The following is an 18,126-nucleotide window of genomic DNA, read 5'->3' as shown; positions in this document are numbered from 1 at the left end:
TTTCGATCACTGGTGGACACAGAGAGAAGAGGCCCTGAGCAATAACAATACATGGGCCCTTTGCAGTCCAATAGCTTATGAGGAGGCACAGTTCCACCTGCTTCGGAGGTTGACATTGGGCCCCTTTAACTATTGGGGGGTCCGCCCCTGATTTCTGTGTTGTTTCTGCATCCCGCCTTTGAGGTTAGAGCCTTGAATACTGATGATTTTAGCTAGGTGACAGCAGAGGACATCTTGTGCATTGTGCAGCATTTACAATTCCACCTTAAAACTCTTCCTCCTCTCAGTGGGAGGCTGAAAGGGGGAAGTCATGTGACCATCAAGGCTGGAGAACAAGCAGGGGACAGCATTGTGCTGTGTGAGGATCCAGAGGGCCTTTAGTGTGATCTATGGTGTGGAGATCGGTAAGTGTGAGCTGATGGCTCCTGGTACCGCAGGCGGAGCCCTCAGGCTTTTGTTTCCTAAAGTAGTAGTGTTCCAATCTAAACCGGCGTAAACTATTGATTGTCGCTTATTTCTCCTTTGTAGGCGTCTTCTCTCTTTAGGCTATGACCATTTACAGATTATTTACACATAATATTGGTCAGTAGGCAGGGCTATATAAATATAACTGTACCTATATGGTCATTTCTGGTATGTGGCAGAAAGTGCTGAGAGTACTGTGAATGCCAGTCAGCTGGATCCCAGGAGCATTCTGCAGATTGTAGGAAATTACTTTTGTTAATGTTTTTTTTTGTATAATTTCAGAATTTTTCCAACACACATACATGTCATTAGAAACGGTAATCGCAAGTAGCAGTACGGTAATTCATAGTTCGGGTATGGATCAGTTCTTGGGAGCGCACACAGTGGTGTCACTTAGCGTCACAGTGCCAGCAGGTTTTTGCAATGGATCATAAAGACCTTTCAACAAAATAATTCATGATAAAAAAGGAAAAAAAATGTTCACAGGATGGATGGATGGGACCCATGACCAGTTCACGCTGATGTGAAGGACCATCCACACCTGACACATGACACGTCATGATAGGTGCTCACAGTTTTTTGTAGAATTTTTGGAGGTGGTCTGCTTGGAAAAAACAATCGCTTCAAGATTCCATTTTGCTGCTTATAGATTCAGTGTCTTCAGCATGTTTTTCCGCTTCAGGTTTTGAAAAATATCAGGTGGGAAAAAAAAAAAGAGAGAGTGCATGTCATTTCTTTAAAAGTGGCTCCTGTAAGAAGCCTTTTAAAACTAGGCACTGTCCAATCAAAAGGCTGCTTGAGAAGGGAACAAAAATGTTTCAGAATTTAAAAAAAAAAATTTTTGTGTGCACAAACCCCAAGGGTTATGCTTTTCAAATGTTGAAACATGACTGTCAAAATTATTGTATCTATTTTTTTTTTTTTGCATGCTATAGTATAGAAGCAACAACTATCCCGATGGTTGTTCTTTATGGACACACGAGGGCCGTGTTACTGCTCAGCGCTACATCCGATTTGTGCATAGCCGTAATAAGACATCCACATGCTCCTAGCTCTACTATACCTAAGTGCTTCCAATTTCAAATACAGTGTTTTTTCCTAGTGACATGTGTATGGCCTACCTCATCTAATCAGACTACATCTTGGGGCTATTCCCTTCAAGGAGTGTTGCTTCTTGGGAAGAAGGTGCTTGTTGGGAAGAATCGTCTTGTACACGTCTGGCTGGCCCTGTCGGGGCCTACGTCCGAATCCCCCTGCTTATGTTGGAATTCCCCCTTGCAAGACGGGATTTGGTCGTATGTGCCTGCGGCGCCATAGTCTGTAATGGTGCTGACAGAATGAACGTGCGCTCTGCCGTGCATCACTCTCAGGCTTACCATATATGCCTACTTGAGGCCGACTTCCAGATGTAGTAGACTGCACCTGCGTGCCTGCCTCCAGTAGGCGCCCACATACGAAAATGATTCATGGCAGAGCACATGCTCGCTCTGACGGCGCATACGTCCGAATCCCATTTGGGGGGGTAGTTCAGACATAAGCCCCGACGTGAGCCACTGACCTGGTGATGCATAGCACACAATAATTTTGCATGGTAGAGGTTCATGCACATAACTGCATTAAGACTCATTTCATAAGTCGTATATTCACGGTACTTTAGTAATCAGCAGTTTTATTGCAAAAGTGTGTCCCGTATATCAAAAAGACGTTTGTATAAATCACAGGGACATACAAAAAAAGTCCCAGTTGTGGAACATCCTTCTGTTACAGAAATCTCTGCCACGTGCTCACATTCTGGATTTCACCACAAATAAAATGTCTAATAGTGTCCCCAACTATTTCAGGTCTTTACTAGAGCTGATCTTCCCATACTCTCCAGGGCTGGGGTGTAACTGCCGCTCCTGCACCTGGTATTGTTACGCCCCTGGTGGTCCCTACATTTGTGTACCATTACATTTGTATGTTTGAGAGGATTTGGGTCTTTTGTAATGTCATGTTGACATTTTATGCATAGCCAGCTTCATGAACCTTCACAGATCAGCTCACTGCAGGATGTCAAAGGTCTCTTCCTAGATAATTGGAAGACATTTATTGCACATAGTGCAGGTCTTCTGCTTCCCCCTCACAATTGCTGACTGTGTGTTTCTGTGATCTGCTGACTGCTTGTGCAATTGTAATTATTATCTAAGTATTAAACCCATCATCTCTACAGAAGAATCACCTGTACTTATGGGCATAGTTCCCCATCTGAACTCAGCGACCTGACTACCCTTAGGTTGCCGGACTTCTCTTGCGTTCCAGAGTAGAACATTAACTAAGACATAAAAAGAGATGTATGTTTCAGGGACAAAATGTAACAGCTGTACCCCATGGAGGGGCAGTAGATCATATACCAGTGCATAAAAGGAATAACAGAACTCAGCATAAAATATACAGTGTTAAAATAAGATACACAAGTCATCCTATTATTGTCATAATCTCTGTACCCTGCACTGAGATCAGTTCTTGAGCAATGACATACGACAGGACAGGATTATTATTATTTATTGTTATAGCACCATTTATTCAATGGCGCTTTACATGTGAGGCGGGGTATACATAATAAAAACAAGTACAGTAATCTTAAACAATACAAGTCACGACTGGTACAGGAGGAGAGGACCCTGCCCACGAGGGCTCGCAATCTACAACGGGATGGGTGAGGATACAGTAGGTGAGGGTAGAGCTGGTTGTGCAGAGGTTTGGTGGATCGGTGGTTACTGAAGGTTGTAGGCTTCTCGGAAGAGGTGGGTCTTCAGGTTCTTTTTGAAGGTTTCCATGGTAGGCGAGAGTCTGATATGTTGGGGTAGAGAGTTCCAGAGTAGGGGGGATGCGCGGGAGAATAGGGGGTTATGAACAATACATTGTAGATCAAACTAGTAAAGCATGTTAGGCCATGTTCACACGCTGAGTATTTGGTGAGTTTTTACCTCAGTATTTTAAAGTCAAAGCCAGAAGTGGGTGATAAATACAGAAGTGGTGCACATGTTTCTATTATACTTTTCCTCTGATTGTTACACTCCTGATTTTGGATTTCAAACAGGTGCGTAAAAAACGCAATTCTAGCAGCTGGGCCCATGCGGACAAGGAGCCCACCAACGCCAGCACAAAGTACAACTGGATGTGGGTCCTCAGACACACATTCAGTTGAAGTGTATTGCAGTGCATAGACTCGTCGGGTCCTCGAACAACAATACATGCTGACAGCCAATTAGAGGCCAGCAGGTGACGTTGGTTCACATGTGACTGGGGGTTCATGGAAGTGATGTCATGCACTCCCGTCAGTTTCATGCTGAAGTCAGTAGCCGACTTTAGGAGAGGACACTGCGTTGCGGGGGAGTGGATGGAAGGTGAGACATACAGTATACCAGGATACGGGATATATATACGAGTGCAGGTTCACTCATTCCTACTTAGAAGGATTCAGCTAGTCAGTTTTTAATCACATGATGTCATAGACCTAATGGGAAACAGAAGAATTACGGTAATTGGGTAGAAAGGCAAAATGACAATTGTAAGTACACAGTGCTATATAACTTGATGACTGCAATATATTAATAGGATAAGAACTTTCATGGGACTTCTTCTTTAAGAAAAGTTTATTAGGGCAAAATGACGTGACAGGTTCCTGTCAGAGAGCATCAGATAATATAGATAAGAATTCTGATTTAGCGTTAGCGTTATGTAGCATGCCAATAGACCAAAACCAGTAATAATTAATTATAAGATTTAATGAAATAAAATGACACAATTCATGTTATCGGCAGTTTATGTTCCTACTCCTTTACAAATACAGTTTGTAGATTTTCTGTGACTGCCTGTTAATTCACAATGCCTGATAATCTGGCGACAACGAGGTTCTGTTTCTAAAGCAATTTTTAATTGAAAATTTTAAACGTTTTGACATAAGGAAGTGACAATTTTTTTTGCATGATCAAAATGTAAGAGACAAGTGTCTGATTTTATTTAAATGCATTGTTACAGCAGATACATCATAACCATCTAACTCTGTGCCCCAAATAGTCAACTAATGGAATAAATAATTTTGAAATAAGTTTTTGACAAAGTAAATGCAACACAGAGAGAATGAGCCTGGAGTTATGATTGTGTAATGGTCTTTCTACTTCATATCAGAAATCTAAAAATGGCAATACTGATGTTCCATGGATTGCACATATTCCTCTTGACCACAAGCTATGCAAAACTGTCATAGCGTTTGATAGTTTCTGAGAAGTCGCTAGGTTATCCTTTGCTCAGTGCTGATGCAAATATTTAGTTCTGCATAGACTTTTAAGTAGCCAAGTATAGCACTCATCTTTATCAGGTCAGTAGACTAAACGGAGCAGTTCAGCACATGTGTCATTATACTGTCCTCATACACGTTAGCAGGGTGTGCAATGAGACATGTAGCTAAACCCCCTGTCTTCTTTAAGAAAAAGAGGCTGTAAAATTGTAACCTTCTTTTATTGATTGCAGATGTGACAGGAAAGGGTGAAACTATAGGATGCAATAACAGGAGCATTTCAGAATATATAAATGCACAGAGTATAAAATACAGATAGTCTGCAATACACAGTAACATGAGGTAATACATAGGTACCATGAGGTAATACATAGGTACCATGAGGTAATACATAGCTGATGATTACCTATTTAATACAACAAACGTTATTAACACAGGATTATAACCCTAGATAGTGCTTACCAACTATGCTTAGAGCAGGCTGTTTAAGAAGCATGAAGATCACGAATGGTGTAGTTTCTCCTAAGACACGTGGAGGAATAAAGGCTGTTGTTCCCCTCACAGTGTCATAAACAAGACTATGATGTACCGTATTTTTCGGACTATAAGACGCATCGGACCATAAGACGCACCCCAATTTTCAGAAGGAAAATAGGGAAAAAAATAATAATGTGTCAAATGGGGGTCCGTCTTACAGTCCGAATTCAGCTAACCTGGGAAGGGATTCGGCACAGGTGGAGGAGTGGTCACAGGGGTCATTCAGTGGTCCAGGTTCGTGCGGTGGCGGCTCTGTGCTGGGGCAGGTTGGTTGTGCTGGAGCAGCTGGGCTGTACTGGGGCAGCTGGGCTGTGCTGGGGCAGGTGGGCTGTGCTGGGGCAGGTGGGCTATGGCAGCTGTGCTGGGGCAGCTGTGATGGGGCTGGGGCAGCTGTGCTGGGGCAGCTGTACTGTGCTGGGGCTGGGGCAGCTGTGCTGTGCTTGTGCAGCTGTGCTGTGCTGGGTCAGCTGTGCTGGGGCAGCTGGGGTGTGCTGGGGCTGGGGCAGCTGTGCTGTGCTGGAGCTGGAGTAGGTGGGCTCTGTGGGGTGAGGGTGGCGGCTCTCTGTGCTCCGATGCAGGGGCGGCGGCGGCTCTCTGTGCTCCGATGCAGGGGCGGCGGCGGCTCCGCCGGCATTTCCTCCAAGCCCGGAGGTCCCCGCACAGCCTTTGCTGGCCGCTGCCATGTTGCGGTGGCCTCCGAGAACATGGACACCGGGAAGATGGCCGCCGGTCCGGGGACGGCACATGCGCAGGTTCAGATCTTGTCCCGAGATCTCGGGGGGTGAGATTCAAATCTTGGCAACGAGATCTCGTCGCCCGAGATCTCGGGACGAGATCTGAACCTGTGCATGCGCCGTCCCCGAACCGGCGGCCATCTTCCCGGCGTCCATGTTCCCGGAGGCCACCGCAACATGGCGGCGGCCAGCAAGGGATGTGCGGGGCCTCCAGGCTTGGAGGAAATGCCGGCGGAGCCGCGCCTGCACCGGAGCACAGAGAGCCGCTACCCCTGCACCGGAGCACAGCCCGCTGCCACCACCGCACTACAGAGCCCCGCGGCACCCGCACCAGCCTCCGGAGGTTAGTATATTTCGACCATAAGACGCACCCCCCACTTTCCCCCAAAAATTTTTGGGAAAAAAGTGCGTCTTATGGTCCGAAAAATACGGTAACAGGAACAATCCCACAATACATTGTTGCAAATTAAACTAGAATCTATGCATTAAACGGCCAGCAGGTGGTGCTGTTACCTTACAGTATGAAATAAATGAAGGATTAATACACACAAAAATGACTTTCTAGATAGCAATTGTCATGATCCAGGCTGGATCTGACAGTTTAAATCGACAAAGTTGAACTTTTTCCTTTGGCTAGGTGCCAAAGTGATGTGATTGCCCCCGGTGGCCATTAGAATTATTACACGTGGTGTTTCATTCTAAGTTGCCCGGTGGTGGTGAGTGGTATCGCACCTTAGTGTTAGGGTTAGTGTGCACGCAATTACAAATCAGGTGTTAGGCTCTATAAAAGGGAGCCAGGTGGGTTCAATCACCGTTGGTGATATTGATTGTGTGTTAGTCTGTCACAAGGAAGCCTGGGTGAATGAAGGAGCTGAACATGAGTCCTGCGCAGCCCAGCCAGAGGGGACGAGTGGCAGCTAGGTGGTCTGCAAGAAGGGCTGGCATGGCGTGGTGGAGTCACAGTTTATGGTGTCGGCAGGAGGTGTTTGCATGGCTTGGTGGAGTGGCGACGATGGTGAGAGTTGCACTCACCATGCTGGACCTGGTTGCTGAGAGCTGGACTCAAGCATGCTTGACTTTTTGGGCAGAAGCTGAACTCCTCATTGGGACTCTGTTACTGGACTGCTGCAATTGGTGGTGGACTCCGCTCCAAGACTGCACTATGGTGATGGATCCGATTATGGTGATGGATCCGGGTGGAGGAGAAGATGCACACAGGTGGTGGGCTCTGTTGCTAGGAGCGTACGCAACAGTGCAAAGCTAAGAGGTGTTTCCCCTGTTTTGTCATCTTTCCTCATGTGTGTTTTAGTGCAGTGGTGGGATTAGTTTCTGCACCGACCAATTCCCTAGTGAGGGTATAGGTCAGGACGAGCTAGGGTTTTTAGATTCCTGTTGCGCGTCCGGTGCGGAACCGGCATAGGGAACGTTAGGAGTGCAGGGACATTGGCTCAGGGGAGCTCAGGAGGTCTCCACTTCCCTATTCCCTATCGCAGGGCCCACCATTGTTAATGTTTCCCAGGTTCCCCCTTTATTATTTAAATTCGCCTTACTGGAGGCGGGGTTTCCAGACTTGTATATACGTGTAATGTCTAAATTCGCCAGTTGGAGGTGGTGTATCCAGCTGCATGTGTTTATTATTTAAATTCGCCCCACTGGAGGCAGTGTATCCAGGGTCACGTGCATCACATGGGTTCGCCTTGCGGTAGTCGCTGTGTCCAGACACACGTGACCGTGACACCCGAGCCCAGTCAAATAAGAAACCGGTGTTGAGAGGAGGAAGTTGATGCGCCGCCACCATGAATAATATCTCGGAAAGGGAAGTCAATTCCCCCGTGCGTTATCTGAGTGGAACTAAATGCAAAAAGAAAAAAGAAAAAATTAAAATACAAAATGTCACATTAATAAGGCATACAGTCATATGTAAAAGTTTGGGCACCCCTATTAATGTTAACCTTTTTTCTTTATAACAATTTTGGTTTTTGCAACAGCTATTTTAGTTTCATATATCTAATAACTGATGGACTCAGTTATATTTCAGGATTCAAATGATGTTTATTGTACTAACAGAAAATTTTATTAAAATGCAGAGTGCCATTTTAATAAAATTTGACCGGTGCAAAAGTATGGGCACCTCAACATAAAAGTGACATTAATATTTCGTAGATCCTCCTTTTGCAAAAATAACAGCCTCTAGTCGCTTCCTGTAGCTATTAATGAGTTTATGGATCCTGGATGAAGGTATTTGTGACCATTCCTGTTTACAAAACAATTCCAGTTCAGTTAAGTTTGATGGTCGCCGAGCATGGACAGCCTGCTTCAAATCATCCCACAGATGTTCAATGATATTCAGGTCTGGGGACTGGGATGGCCATTCCAGAACATTGTAATTGTTCCTCTGCATGAATGCCTGAGTAGATTTGGAGTGGTGTTTTGGATCATTGTCTTGCTGAAATATCCATCCCCTGCGTAACTTCAACTTCGTCACTGATTCTTGCACATTATTGTCAAGAATCTGCTGATACTGAGTTGAATCCATGCGACTCTCAACTTTAACAAGATTCCCGGTGCCGGCATTGGCCACACAGCCCCAAAGCATGATGGAACCTCCACCAAATTTTACTATGGGTAGCAAGTGTTTTTCTTGGAATGCTGTGTTTTTTCGCCTTTTTGGATAATGCCTTTTTGTATGACCAAACAACTCAATCTTTGTTTCATCAGTCCACAGGACCTTCTTCCAAAATGTAACTGGCTTGTCCAAATGTGCTTTTGCATACCTCAGGTGACTCTGTTTGTGGCGTGCTTGCAGAAACGGCTTCTTTCGCATCACTCTCCCATACAGCTTCTCATTGTGCAAAGTGCGCTGTATTGTTGACCGATGCACAGTGACACCATCTGCAGCAAGATGATGCTGCAGGTCTTTGGAGGTGGTCTGTGGATTGTCCTTGACTGTTCTCACCATTCTTCTTCTCTGCCTTTCTGATATTTTTCTTGGCCTGCCACTTCTGGGCTTAACAAGAACTGTACCTGTGTTCTTCCATTTCCTTACTATGTTCCTCACAGTGGAAACTGACAGGTTAAATCTCTGAGACAACTTTTTGTATTCTTCCCCTGAAAAGCTATGTTGAATAATATTTGTTTTCAGATCATTTGAGAGTTGTTTTGAGGAGCCCATGATGCCACTCTTCATAGGAGAATCAACTAGGAGAACTACTTGCAAGTGGCCACCTTAAATACCTTTTCTCATGATTTGATACACCTGGCTATGAAGTTCAAAGCTCAATGAGGTTACAAAACCAATTTAGCGCTACAGGAAGTCAGTAAAAAGTAGTTAGGAGTGTTCAAATCAAGAAAATGATAAGGGTGCCCATACTTTTGCACCGGTCAAATTTTGTTTAAATGCAGATTGCACATTTTCTGTTAGTACAATAAACCTCATTTGAATCCAGAAATATAACTGAGTCCATCAGTTATTAGACATATGAAACTGAAATAGCTGTTGCAAAAACCAAAATTGTTATAAAGAAAAAAAGTTAACATTAATAGGGGTGCCCAAACTTTTACACATGACTGTATATAGTGTATAAAAATTGCATTCCATACTCCATATGATGATTATTCCCACTGTTTATAAATAAATGTCTTTCATTCTTGAAACATGTCATAATGTCAATGCATACATTAGTAAGGTACCATAAATTACAGAAGTCATTGCAGGATAGTTACAAATTCAATGGTAAAAATATCTGATAGACAAAGTACAGTAGAACAGTCATCAAAAACCAAGTGGCATAACCAAAACTCAATAATGGCTCAACTAGCACACAATCTCGTACTCCCTATTTAACCCTAGTGGTGCCAGGGTCTGTAGAGTGTGGATCCAAAAGGATTCACAATCCTTCAGTCTTTTAACCCTATTGTATTATATTCATTGTTGGATTTTACCTCTGAGCACCAGATAATAAACAGTGAGCTCCCCGATTATCTTTAATATAGCATGAAATCAAAGCTAGGATCATTTCTAATTGTGGCTAGTTCTGAGACAAAATCTACAAACACTTTGAATGGAGGAAATGGTACATTGTAAGTCTGTTTATACCTAGAACCATATGTAACCCATTTGTCTTGCAGGTTATATGGGAGTTTTTGAACTATGGGATTCACACCTCTAGCAGTGTCGCGATATGTCAACCCCACAAGATCTCCTTCTGCTTTTGCTACAGACAACTCCATTAACAAGTCAGTTAATTCTCTGAGCTTTGAATAATCCTTGTTCGCTATTCTAGGAAAGTCCTCTATTCTTTTAAACAAGGCACTTTCTATAACCTCTACTGAGCCATAGCATTCATTAAGTCTATTCCAAATTCTTTTGAGGCCGACATCTGGATAATTTACATTAATGTCTCTGATTCTCTTTGCGCGTTCGGCAGACTCACTTCCTAGCCATTTTAACAAGAGATCCACTTCTTCACTACATGATAGACCTATGTCTCTTATGGTATTTTTAGTGACCAACTCATGTCGAGTAAGGAACTTGGCAAAGACCATTGTGGCTTGATTGGCACTGATGCCAGCTGATGGAGTGTTGTCAGAGTACATGTGTGCTGTGCGATCATACCTGTTAGATGTCTCTGGCTTGGTCCAACTGCTGTAGTACCTTTCTGAAGCGAAGGGATTCTCTTTAAGTCGGGACAGATTCCAGATCTTCTGTTCTGGAGAAAGATTATTGTAGTCAGTATCATCCCAATGTGTATTTCCTTGCTTTTGGTAGGGAGACTGATAGTTGGCTTTCTGGGGGTCCGAATTATCTGGTTGGCTTGACTTGTTGACAAAATGCTCTGTCTTCGCCTGTGGGTCTGGATCGTCATTTGATTTGGAATGCTGATGGACGTACTCTGCAGTACGCGGCAATGGATCGTGAGTAACTTGCTGTAGGCCTAGCACACTGCTGCGTCTGCTGTGTTCGTCGTCAGAATATACGGCAGCTTCTAAGGCTTCTGCTATGGCAGCTGCTGTTTCTTTTTCAATAGCAAGTTTCTGTAATGTTGCTTCAAGGCGCGCTTTCTCTTCATCCTGGCATTCTTGTTGGCTTACTTTTTCTGCATCCAGTGACGCTTTTTCCTCATCCAGGCATTCTTGTTGGCGTGCTTTTTCTGCATCCAGTGACGCTTTTTCAGCATCCAGGCATGCTTGTTGGCGTGCTTTTTCTTCATCCATCGATGCTTATTGTAGTTTCAATTCTATCTCTTGCTCAGCAAAGGTGCTTCTTGCTTTTGCCGCTTCAGCTTTTGCGTGGGCAATAGTGGCGGCATTGCTGATGGATGATGTCTTAGAATCATAGAATCGTAGAGTTGGAAAGGACCTCCTGGGCCATCTGGTCCAACCCCCTGCTCAAAGCAGGATTTGCTAAATCATCCCAGTCAGATGTCTGTCCAGCCTCTGTTTGAAGACTTCCATTGAAGGAGAACTCACCACTTCTCGTGGCAGCTTGTTCCACTCATTGATCACACTAACAGTCAAAAAGTTTTTTCTAATATCTAATCTGTGTCTCCTCCCATTCAGTTTCATCCCATTGCTTCTAGTCTTTCCTTGTGCAAATGAGAATAAAGTTGTCTTGTCTTGGAAGAACCAACTCGTGATCTCATCTTGAAAGAGGATGCTCGTCCTTGAGACATAATTCAACAGTTAGGCGACCGCTGTGATACCCCTTTGTCGGCTCCGTATGGTCCGATTATTCGGTCCGACCGTTAGGAGGTTGCTGCAATATCCGTATGCTTGGATAATGGCGGGCTCTGTAACGTCAGATCTTCTGAGCTTGTTCTCAGCAGTTGTTTCAGTATACTGTCCTCATACACGTTAGCAGGGTGTGCAATGAGACATGTAGCTAAACCCCCTGTCTTCTTTAAGAAAAAGAGGCTGTAAAATTGTAACCTTCTTTTATTGATTGCAGATATGACAGGAAAGGGTGAAACTATAGGATGCAATAACAGGAGCATTTCAGAATATATAACTGCACAGAGTATAAAATACAGATAGTCTGCAATACACAGTAACATGAGGTAATACATAGGTACCATGAGGTAATACATAGGTACCATGAGGTAATACATAGGTACCATGATGTAATACATAGGTAACATGAGGTAATACATAGGTACCATGAGGTAATACATAGGTAATGATTACCTATTTAATACAACAAACGTTATAAACACAGGATTATAAAACCTAGATAGCGCTTACCAACTATGCTTAGAGCAGGCTGTTTAAGAAGCATGAAGATCACGAATGGTGTAATTTCTCCTAAGACACGTGGAGGAATAATGGCTGCTGTTCCCCTCACAGTGTCATAAACAAGACTATGATGTAACAGGAACAATCCCACAATACATTGCAAATTAAACTAGAATTTGTGCATTAAACGGCCAGCAGGTGGTGCTGTTACCTTACAGTATGAAATATATGAAGGATTAATACACACAAAAATGACTTTCTAGACAGCAATTATATGGCTGGACAGAACAGTCATCACCAAGACTGATCATACATGTATCACTTACTGTCCCCTCGTAACTACATTCATATACAGTCCATCTCTTGACATTGCCTTCTACAGTGCATTGCATCAAATTGTCACGTTCCATCATAGGTCCTTCTTAGATTCCCAGGCTAAGGATGCCAACCCATGACCTTAGAGTTCCCTGTCAGCCATTATCGGCTGACACAGTCTGTCCTCCTTCTCTGTCATATGTCTAATAAGGCACTGAGGAGAAGAGACATAGCTTCGCATTGCCAAGCCAGCCATATGCATTCCCAGGCCAGTGTTATGATGTGGCTGCGTGCTCCCTTCTGAGTTGGGTTGGCCACCAGAAGAGAAGACCGGACCTAACACAGTCCTATAAGTATTCATGCAGACACTTGGGACAAATGCTATTTTGTAAGGTAATAGTGGATCAGCTGCTTTTATGGCCCCATGTGCAGTCAGCACAGACTTTGTATATGGTATATCAGCTCTTGTGTCATGGACCCAGAAATTCCGTTGACATTTTTGGATATCTGTAATGGATTTATTCACAATATAAATTTTTCTGTTGATACAAGATTGTTTTCTCTTACAGATAAATAATGGCTCTAAACTGGCGAATCCTGATTACTTTGATGCAAGCCATTATTGTATCAGTGAAGTTATGTGGTGAGTAAAATAACGAAACCCACTTTTGGAAGCGTTAATACTGTATGTGCAACATCTGCCTGAGGCCACGGGTTCAAGAGGCTGCCTCGGAAAGACTTGGCACAAGCCACTCCGTCTGGCAGACTCCAGAGAAATCACAGTAATAATCTTTATTTTTATAATAATCTTTATTTTTATATAGCGCTAACATATTCCGCAGTGCTTTACAGTTTGCACACATTATCATCACTGTCCCCGATGGGGCTCACAATATAAATTCCCTATTAGTATGTGGGAGGAAACCCACGCAAACACGGGGAGAACATACAAACTCCTTGCAGATGTTGTCCTTGGTGGGATTTGAACCACTGAGCCACCGTGCCACCCACAGTACCATTTAACCCCCATACTAGGATCTGGTCTTACAGAAGGACTCAGAAGAATGCTACTATGGAAAGGCTTCCATCCGGAGGTAAAAATGGTCATAAAGCAGGGTTACAACCGAGGACAAAATCAGGATCCGTAAGAATAGTCTGAAACAAGCCGTAGTCAAAACGGGAATTCACTAAACCAATTAGGAGCAGAAGACGCACACCTAGCCATGGAAACACAAAGCTATATCTGACAGCTTCCAGCAGCAAGCTGGAAGCCTTAGTAGGGTATAGTGTTCTCCAGTTGGCTGGAGCAGGGAGCTGATAACTCCAGCTGGACAGCCCACACTGCGGACTGGACGGCACTACAGGTTCTAGGTACTCTAATCTTAGTGGCTGGTCAGAGCCCGCAGTCTACAGCTTCTGTTTCTGACATTTATATCACCTGCAGAGTGAATACAACTGCGCCTGGCCTGGCGACTGAAGCAGAAGTCGCAGGTTCTGCTGTGTCATAGAATCATAGAATCATAGAATCGTAGAGTTGGATGGGACCTCCTGGGCCATCTGGTCCAACCCCCTGCTCAAAGCAGGATTCGCTAAATCATCCCAGTCAGATGTCTGTCCAGCCTCTGTTTGAAGACTTCCATTGAAGGAGAACTCACCACTTCTCGTGGCAGCCTGTTCCACTCATTGATCACTCTAACTGTCAAAAAGTTTTTTCTAATATCTAATCTGTGTCTCCTCCCATTCAGTTTCATCCCATTGCTTCTTGTCTTTCCTTGTGCAAATGAGAATAAAGTTGATCCTTCTACAATGTGACAGCCCTTTAGATATTTGTAGACAGCTATTAAGTCTCCTCTCAGTCTTCTCTTTTGCAAACTAAACATTCCCAAATCCTGCAACCTTTCCTCATAAGACAGGGTTTGCAGACCGGTCACCATTCTGGTCGCTCTTTTCTGAACCTGCTCCAGTTTGTTGATGTCTTTTTTAAAATGTGGTGTCCAAAACTGGACACAATATTCCAGATGAGGTCTGACCAAAGAGGAGTAGAGGGAAATAATGACTTCACGTGATCTAGACTGTATGCTTCTGTTAATACATCCTAGAATTGCATTTGCCTTTTTTGCTGCTGCATCACACTGTTGACTCATATTCAGTCTGTGATCTATTAGTATACCCAAGTCTTTTTCACATGTGCTGTCACTTAGCCCTATTCCTCCCATTCTATATATGCTTTTTTCATTTTTATTGCCCAGATGTAGTACTTTGCATTTCTCCCTGTTAAAAACCATTCTGTTAGTTGCTGCCCACTTCTCCAGTTTATTTAAATCTTTTTGAATCCTCTCTCTCTCTTCTCTAGTATTAGCTATCCCTCCTAGCTTTGTGTCATCAGCACAGTAATCAGTTTACCCGCAATTCCTTCATCTAAATCGTTGATAAAGATGTTGAACAATACATGGCCCAGGACAGAGCCCTGTGGTACCCCACTTGAGACATTCTTCCAACTGGATGTGCAGCCATTTACGACCACTCTTTGGGTCCGATCTCTAAGCCAGTTATGAATCCACCTAACAGTTGCCTTGTCCATTCCATACTTAGTCATTTTTTCAATAAGGATTGTATGAGAGACTTTGTCAAATGCTTTGCTGAAGTCAAAATATACTATATCTACAGCATTTCCTTGATCCACCCAATCAGTGATACCGTCATAGAAGGAAATTAAGTTAGTCTGACATGACTTATTAGTTACAAACCCATGCTGACTCTGTTTAATCACTTCATTCTTATCCAGGTATTGACATACATGTTGTTTAATAATTTGTTCAAAGATCTTTCCTGGTATAGAAGTCAGACTCACCGGCCTATAGTTGCCTGGGTCCACCTTCTTCCCCTTTTTGAAGATAGGAACAACATTTGCTCTTCTCCAGTCTTCTGGCACTTCTCCTGTTCTCCAAGAATTTTCAAAGATTATGGAGAGGGGTTCAAAAATTTCTTCTGCTATCGCCTTCAGTACTCTGGGGTGTAATTCATCTGGACCTGGAGACTTGAATTCATTTAGGTTAGCTAAGTGTTTCCTCACTATCTTTCTGTTTATAGATATCCTGGAATCCTCTATTCCCTTAATAGGACAGTGAATAACAGTTGATGTTACATTTCCTTTCTGAGAGAAAACAGATGCAAAATAGGAATTTAAAAGTTCAGCCTTCTCAACATCCTGTCTTACCATTTCATCAATATTCATCCTGTAAAAATCCTATAGCATCTTTGACTTTTCTTTTACTTTTGACATATCCCCAAAATCCTTTATTATTGCTTTTGACATGTCTTGCAAGCCTCAATTCATTTTCAGCTTTAGATAATCTGATTTGTGCCCTGCAGGTTCTGCAGACAGCATTATATTCTTCTTTAGATATGCCTCCCTCTTTCCATTTTATAAACATTTTTTTCTTCCTTTTTAGCATGTGCTTAAGTTCTGTGTTCATCCATCCTGGTTTCCTTAAATGCTTCCTATTCTTCCCTCTTTTCGGAATTGTTAACAACTGTGCTTTGAGAATTTCATTTTTCAAGATTTCCCATCCCTCCTGGACATTTTTGTCTTTTAGGATATCCAGCCATTGGATCCCTCCAATTCTCTTTCTGAATCCCTTAAAATCTGCCTTTCTGAAATCTAACCTTGACGTCTGAGTCTTCACAGGTCTTCCGCCTCTAGTTATCCAAAATTCTAAAATAGCATGGTCGCTACCTCCTAGGGTCCCAGCCACTTTTACCTCCTCAACCATTTCCTCCCTGTTTATAAGGATTAGATCCAAGGTAGCAGTTCCCCTTGTTTTCTCCTTTACCTTTTGGAAGATAAAGTTGTCAGCAAGAGAGGATAAGAATTTCCTTGACCTGTTAGTTTTGCCTGAGAGAGATTCCCAACAAATGTCTGGATAGTTGAAATCTCCCATGACAACTATGTCATATTTTTTGGAGAACTTGGCCATTTGATGCATAAAGAGTTCATCCATATCTTCAGCTTGCACAGGCGGCCTGTAGTAAATGCCTACAATGGTGTCCTTTCCATTGTTCTGTCCTTGTATTCTTACCCAAACAGTTTCCACAGAACTCCCAGTCTCTGAAGCTTCAATCTCTGTGCAGATATACATGTTTCTAACATACAATGCGACACCTCCTCCTCGCTTATCAAGTCTGTTTCTTGCAAATAAGTTGTATCCTTCTAGTCTTGTATTCCAATCATGTGTATTTTCCCACCAAGTTTCAGTGATTCCAATGACATCATATTTCTTTTCCTGTGTTAGTAGTTCCAATTCTCCTTGTTTGTTTCCCATGCTTTGTGCATTAGTATAGAAACATTTTAGTTTGTGATTGGTTTCTCTTTCTCCAATATTTTTATTAATTAGATTCTTTCGTCTTTGTTCTTCCTTTCCACTTCTAATAGCAGAGTTCTCAATAGCATTTGTCAGGTGTATGGCTTTTTCTGGTCTTTTGCTTCCCTTCCCATGTTGTTCTAGTTTAAAGCTCTCCTTACAAGTGTAGCAAGGCGACTTCCAATTACATGCTTTCCAGTCTTCGTAAGGTGCACCCCATCTCTAGCAAGTAGTCCATCGTATAAGTAGTTCACTCCGTGATCCAGAAATCCAAATCGTTGCTGACGGCACCATCGACGTAGCCAGTTGTTCACCTGCAGAATCTTATTCCACCTCCTTGTTCCATGGCCATCCACTGGGAGGATGGAAGAGAAGACCACCTGCGCTCCCAGTTCTTTCACTTTCTTGCCTAAGTCTTCAAAGTCTCTGCAGATGGTTTCCAGGTCGTTTCTTGTGGTTTCATTTGTCCCCACATGTAGTAGCAGGAATGGGTTGTCATCTGTAGGTCTGAAGAGTCCTGATATCCTGTCAGACACATCTTTAATTTTTGCACTTGGAAGACAGCACATTTCTCATGAAGTTATATCCGGTCTGCAGATAGCGGCCTCTGTTCCTCTCAACAGGGAATCCCCCATGACCACCACTCTCCGTTTCTTCTTCACAACATTTTTCTTTCTCCATCCAGGAGGACTCTGAAGGCGTACAAGGTTGCTGTTTGTTGGCAAAGTCTTATCCTGATGTATTTCTTCATCGTTTTCCTGCGTGAGAGCCTGGTACTGGTTTCTGAGCAGTATGGGTGCTGACTGCCTCCTGATCCTCCTGCTTCTCTGGGTCACATGTCTCCATTCCTCTGTTTCTTCAGGTGCACTTCGAATTTCTTCTCTTTCTGTAACATGAAGAGATAATTCTGCTCTGTCCAAGAACTCTTCACCTTCCTTAATGATCTTCAACGTAGCTAACCTCTCTTCGAGATTTTGCAACTTTTCCTCCAACAGGGACACAAGCTTGCATTTGTGGCATGTGAAGTTTGGCTTTTCCACTGGTAAATCTGTGAACATGTAGCAAGAAATGCAGCTCACCAAATGGCTCCTGGCCTCTTCCATCTTGAGATTTCTTAATAACGATGAAAGATGAGCCAAAATTCCGATTTCCTCTTTTCAGCTGCAACGGCCAAAACCCAGTGATCGTTGAGCTCGCGGAGACT

At 43.3% G+C, this 18,126-nt stretch overlaps 2 protein-coding genes across 3 annotated transcripts in view; one reads left to right on the top strand and one right to left on the bottom strand.

The window, feature by feature from the left end:
- The first annotated feature begins 275 nt into the window (after nt 1-275).
- The window catches only part of TCN2 (transcobalamin 2), a 65,596-nt gene continuing 47,745 nt past the window's right edge, over nt 276-18,126 (top strand). The window contains exons 1-3 of one of the 2 annotated variants that reach the window (XM_073558329.1): nt 284-404; nt 10,144-10,251; nt 13,131-13,204. In XM_073558329.1, coding sequence (XP_073414430.1) covers nt 13,138-13,204 — 67 coding nt within the window. In that variant the 5' untranslated portion in view covers nt 284-404; nt 10,144-10,251; nt 13,131-13,137. Of the gene's footprint in view, nt 405-10,143; nt 10,252-13,130; nt 13,205-18,126 lie in introns of both variants that reach the window. The other variant, XM_073558320.1, reaches the window with a different exon arrangement.
- LOC141080620 (uncharacterized) lies at nt 6,255-11,229 on the bottom strand. Its single transcript, XM_073565975.1, has 2 exons — nt 10,631-11,229; nt 6,255-7,866 (listed from the first exon to the last, which is right to left on the bottom strand). The coding sequence occupies exons 1-2, from the start codon at nt 11,227-11,229 to the stop codon at nt 7,764-7,766; spliced, it is 702 nt and encodes a 233-aa protein (XP_073422076.1). The 3' UTR covers nt 6,255-7,763.

The sequence above is a fragment of the Dendrobates tinctorius genome, unplaced genomic scaffold (assembly GCF_039654945.1).
Source record: "Dendrobates tinctorius isolate UK_male_01 unplaced genomic scaffold, ASM3965494v1 ptg000003l, whole genome shotgun sequence".
NCBI classification, from domain to species: Eukaryota; Metazoa; Chordata; class Amphibia; order Anura; family Dendrobatidae; genus Dendrobates; species Dendrobates tinctorius.
This window is presented reverse-complemented; position numbering and strand designations above follow the sequence as displayed.

Coding starts and splice junctions, on each gene's coding strand:
- LOC141080620 (XM_073565975.1), bottom strand. CDS start 11,229: ATGGATGAAGAAAAAGCACGCCAACAAGCATGCCTGGATGCTGAAAAA. Junction 7,867..10,630: donor AAGCCAGAGACATCTAACAG/GTATGATCGCAC, acceptor TTTTGCATTTAG/TTCCACTCAGATAACGCACG.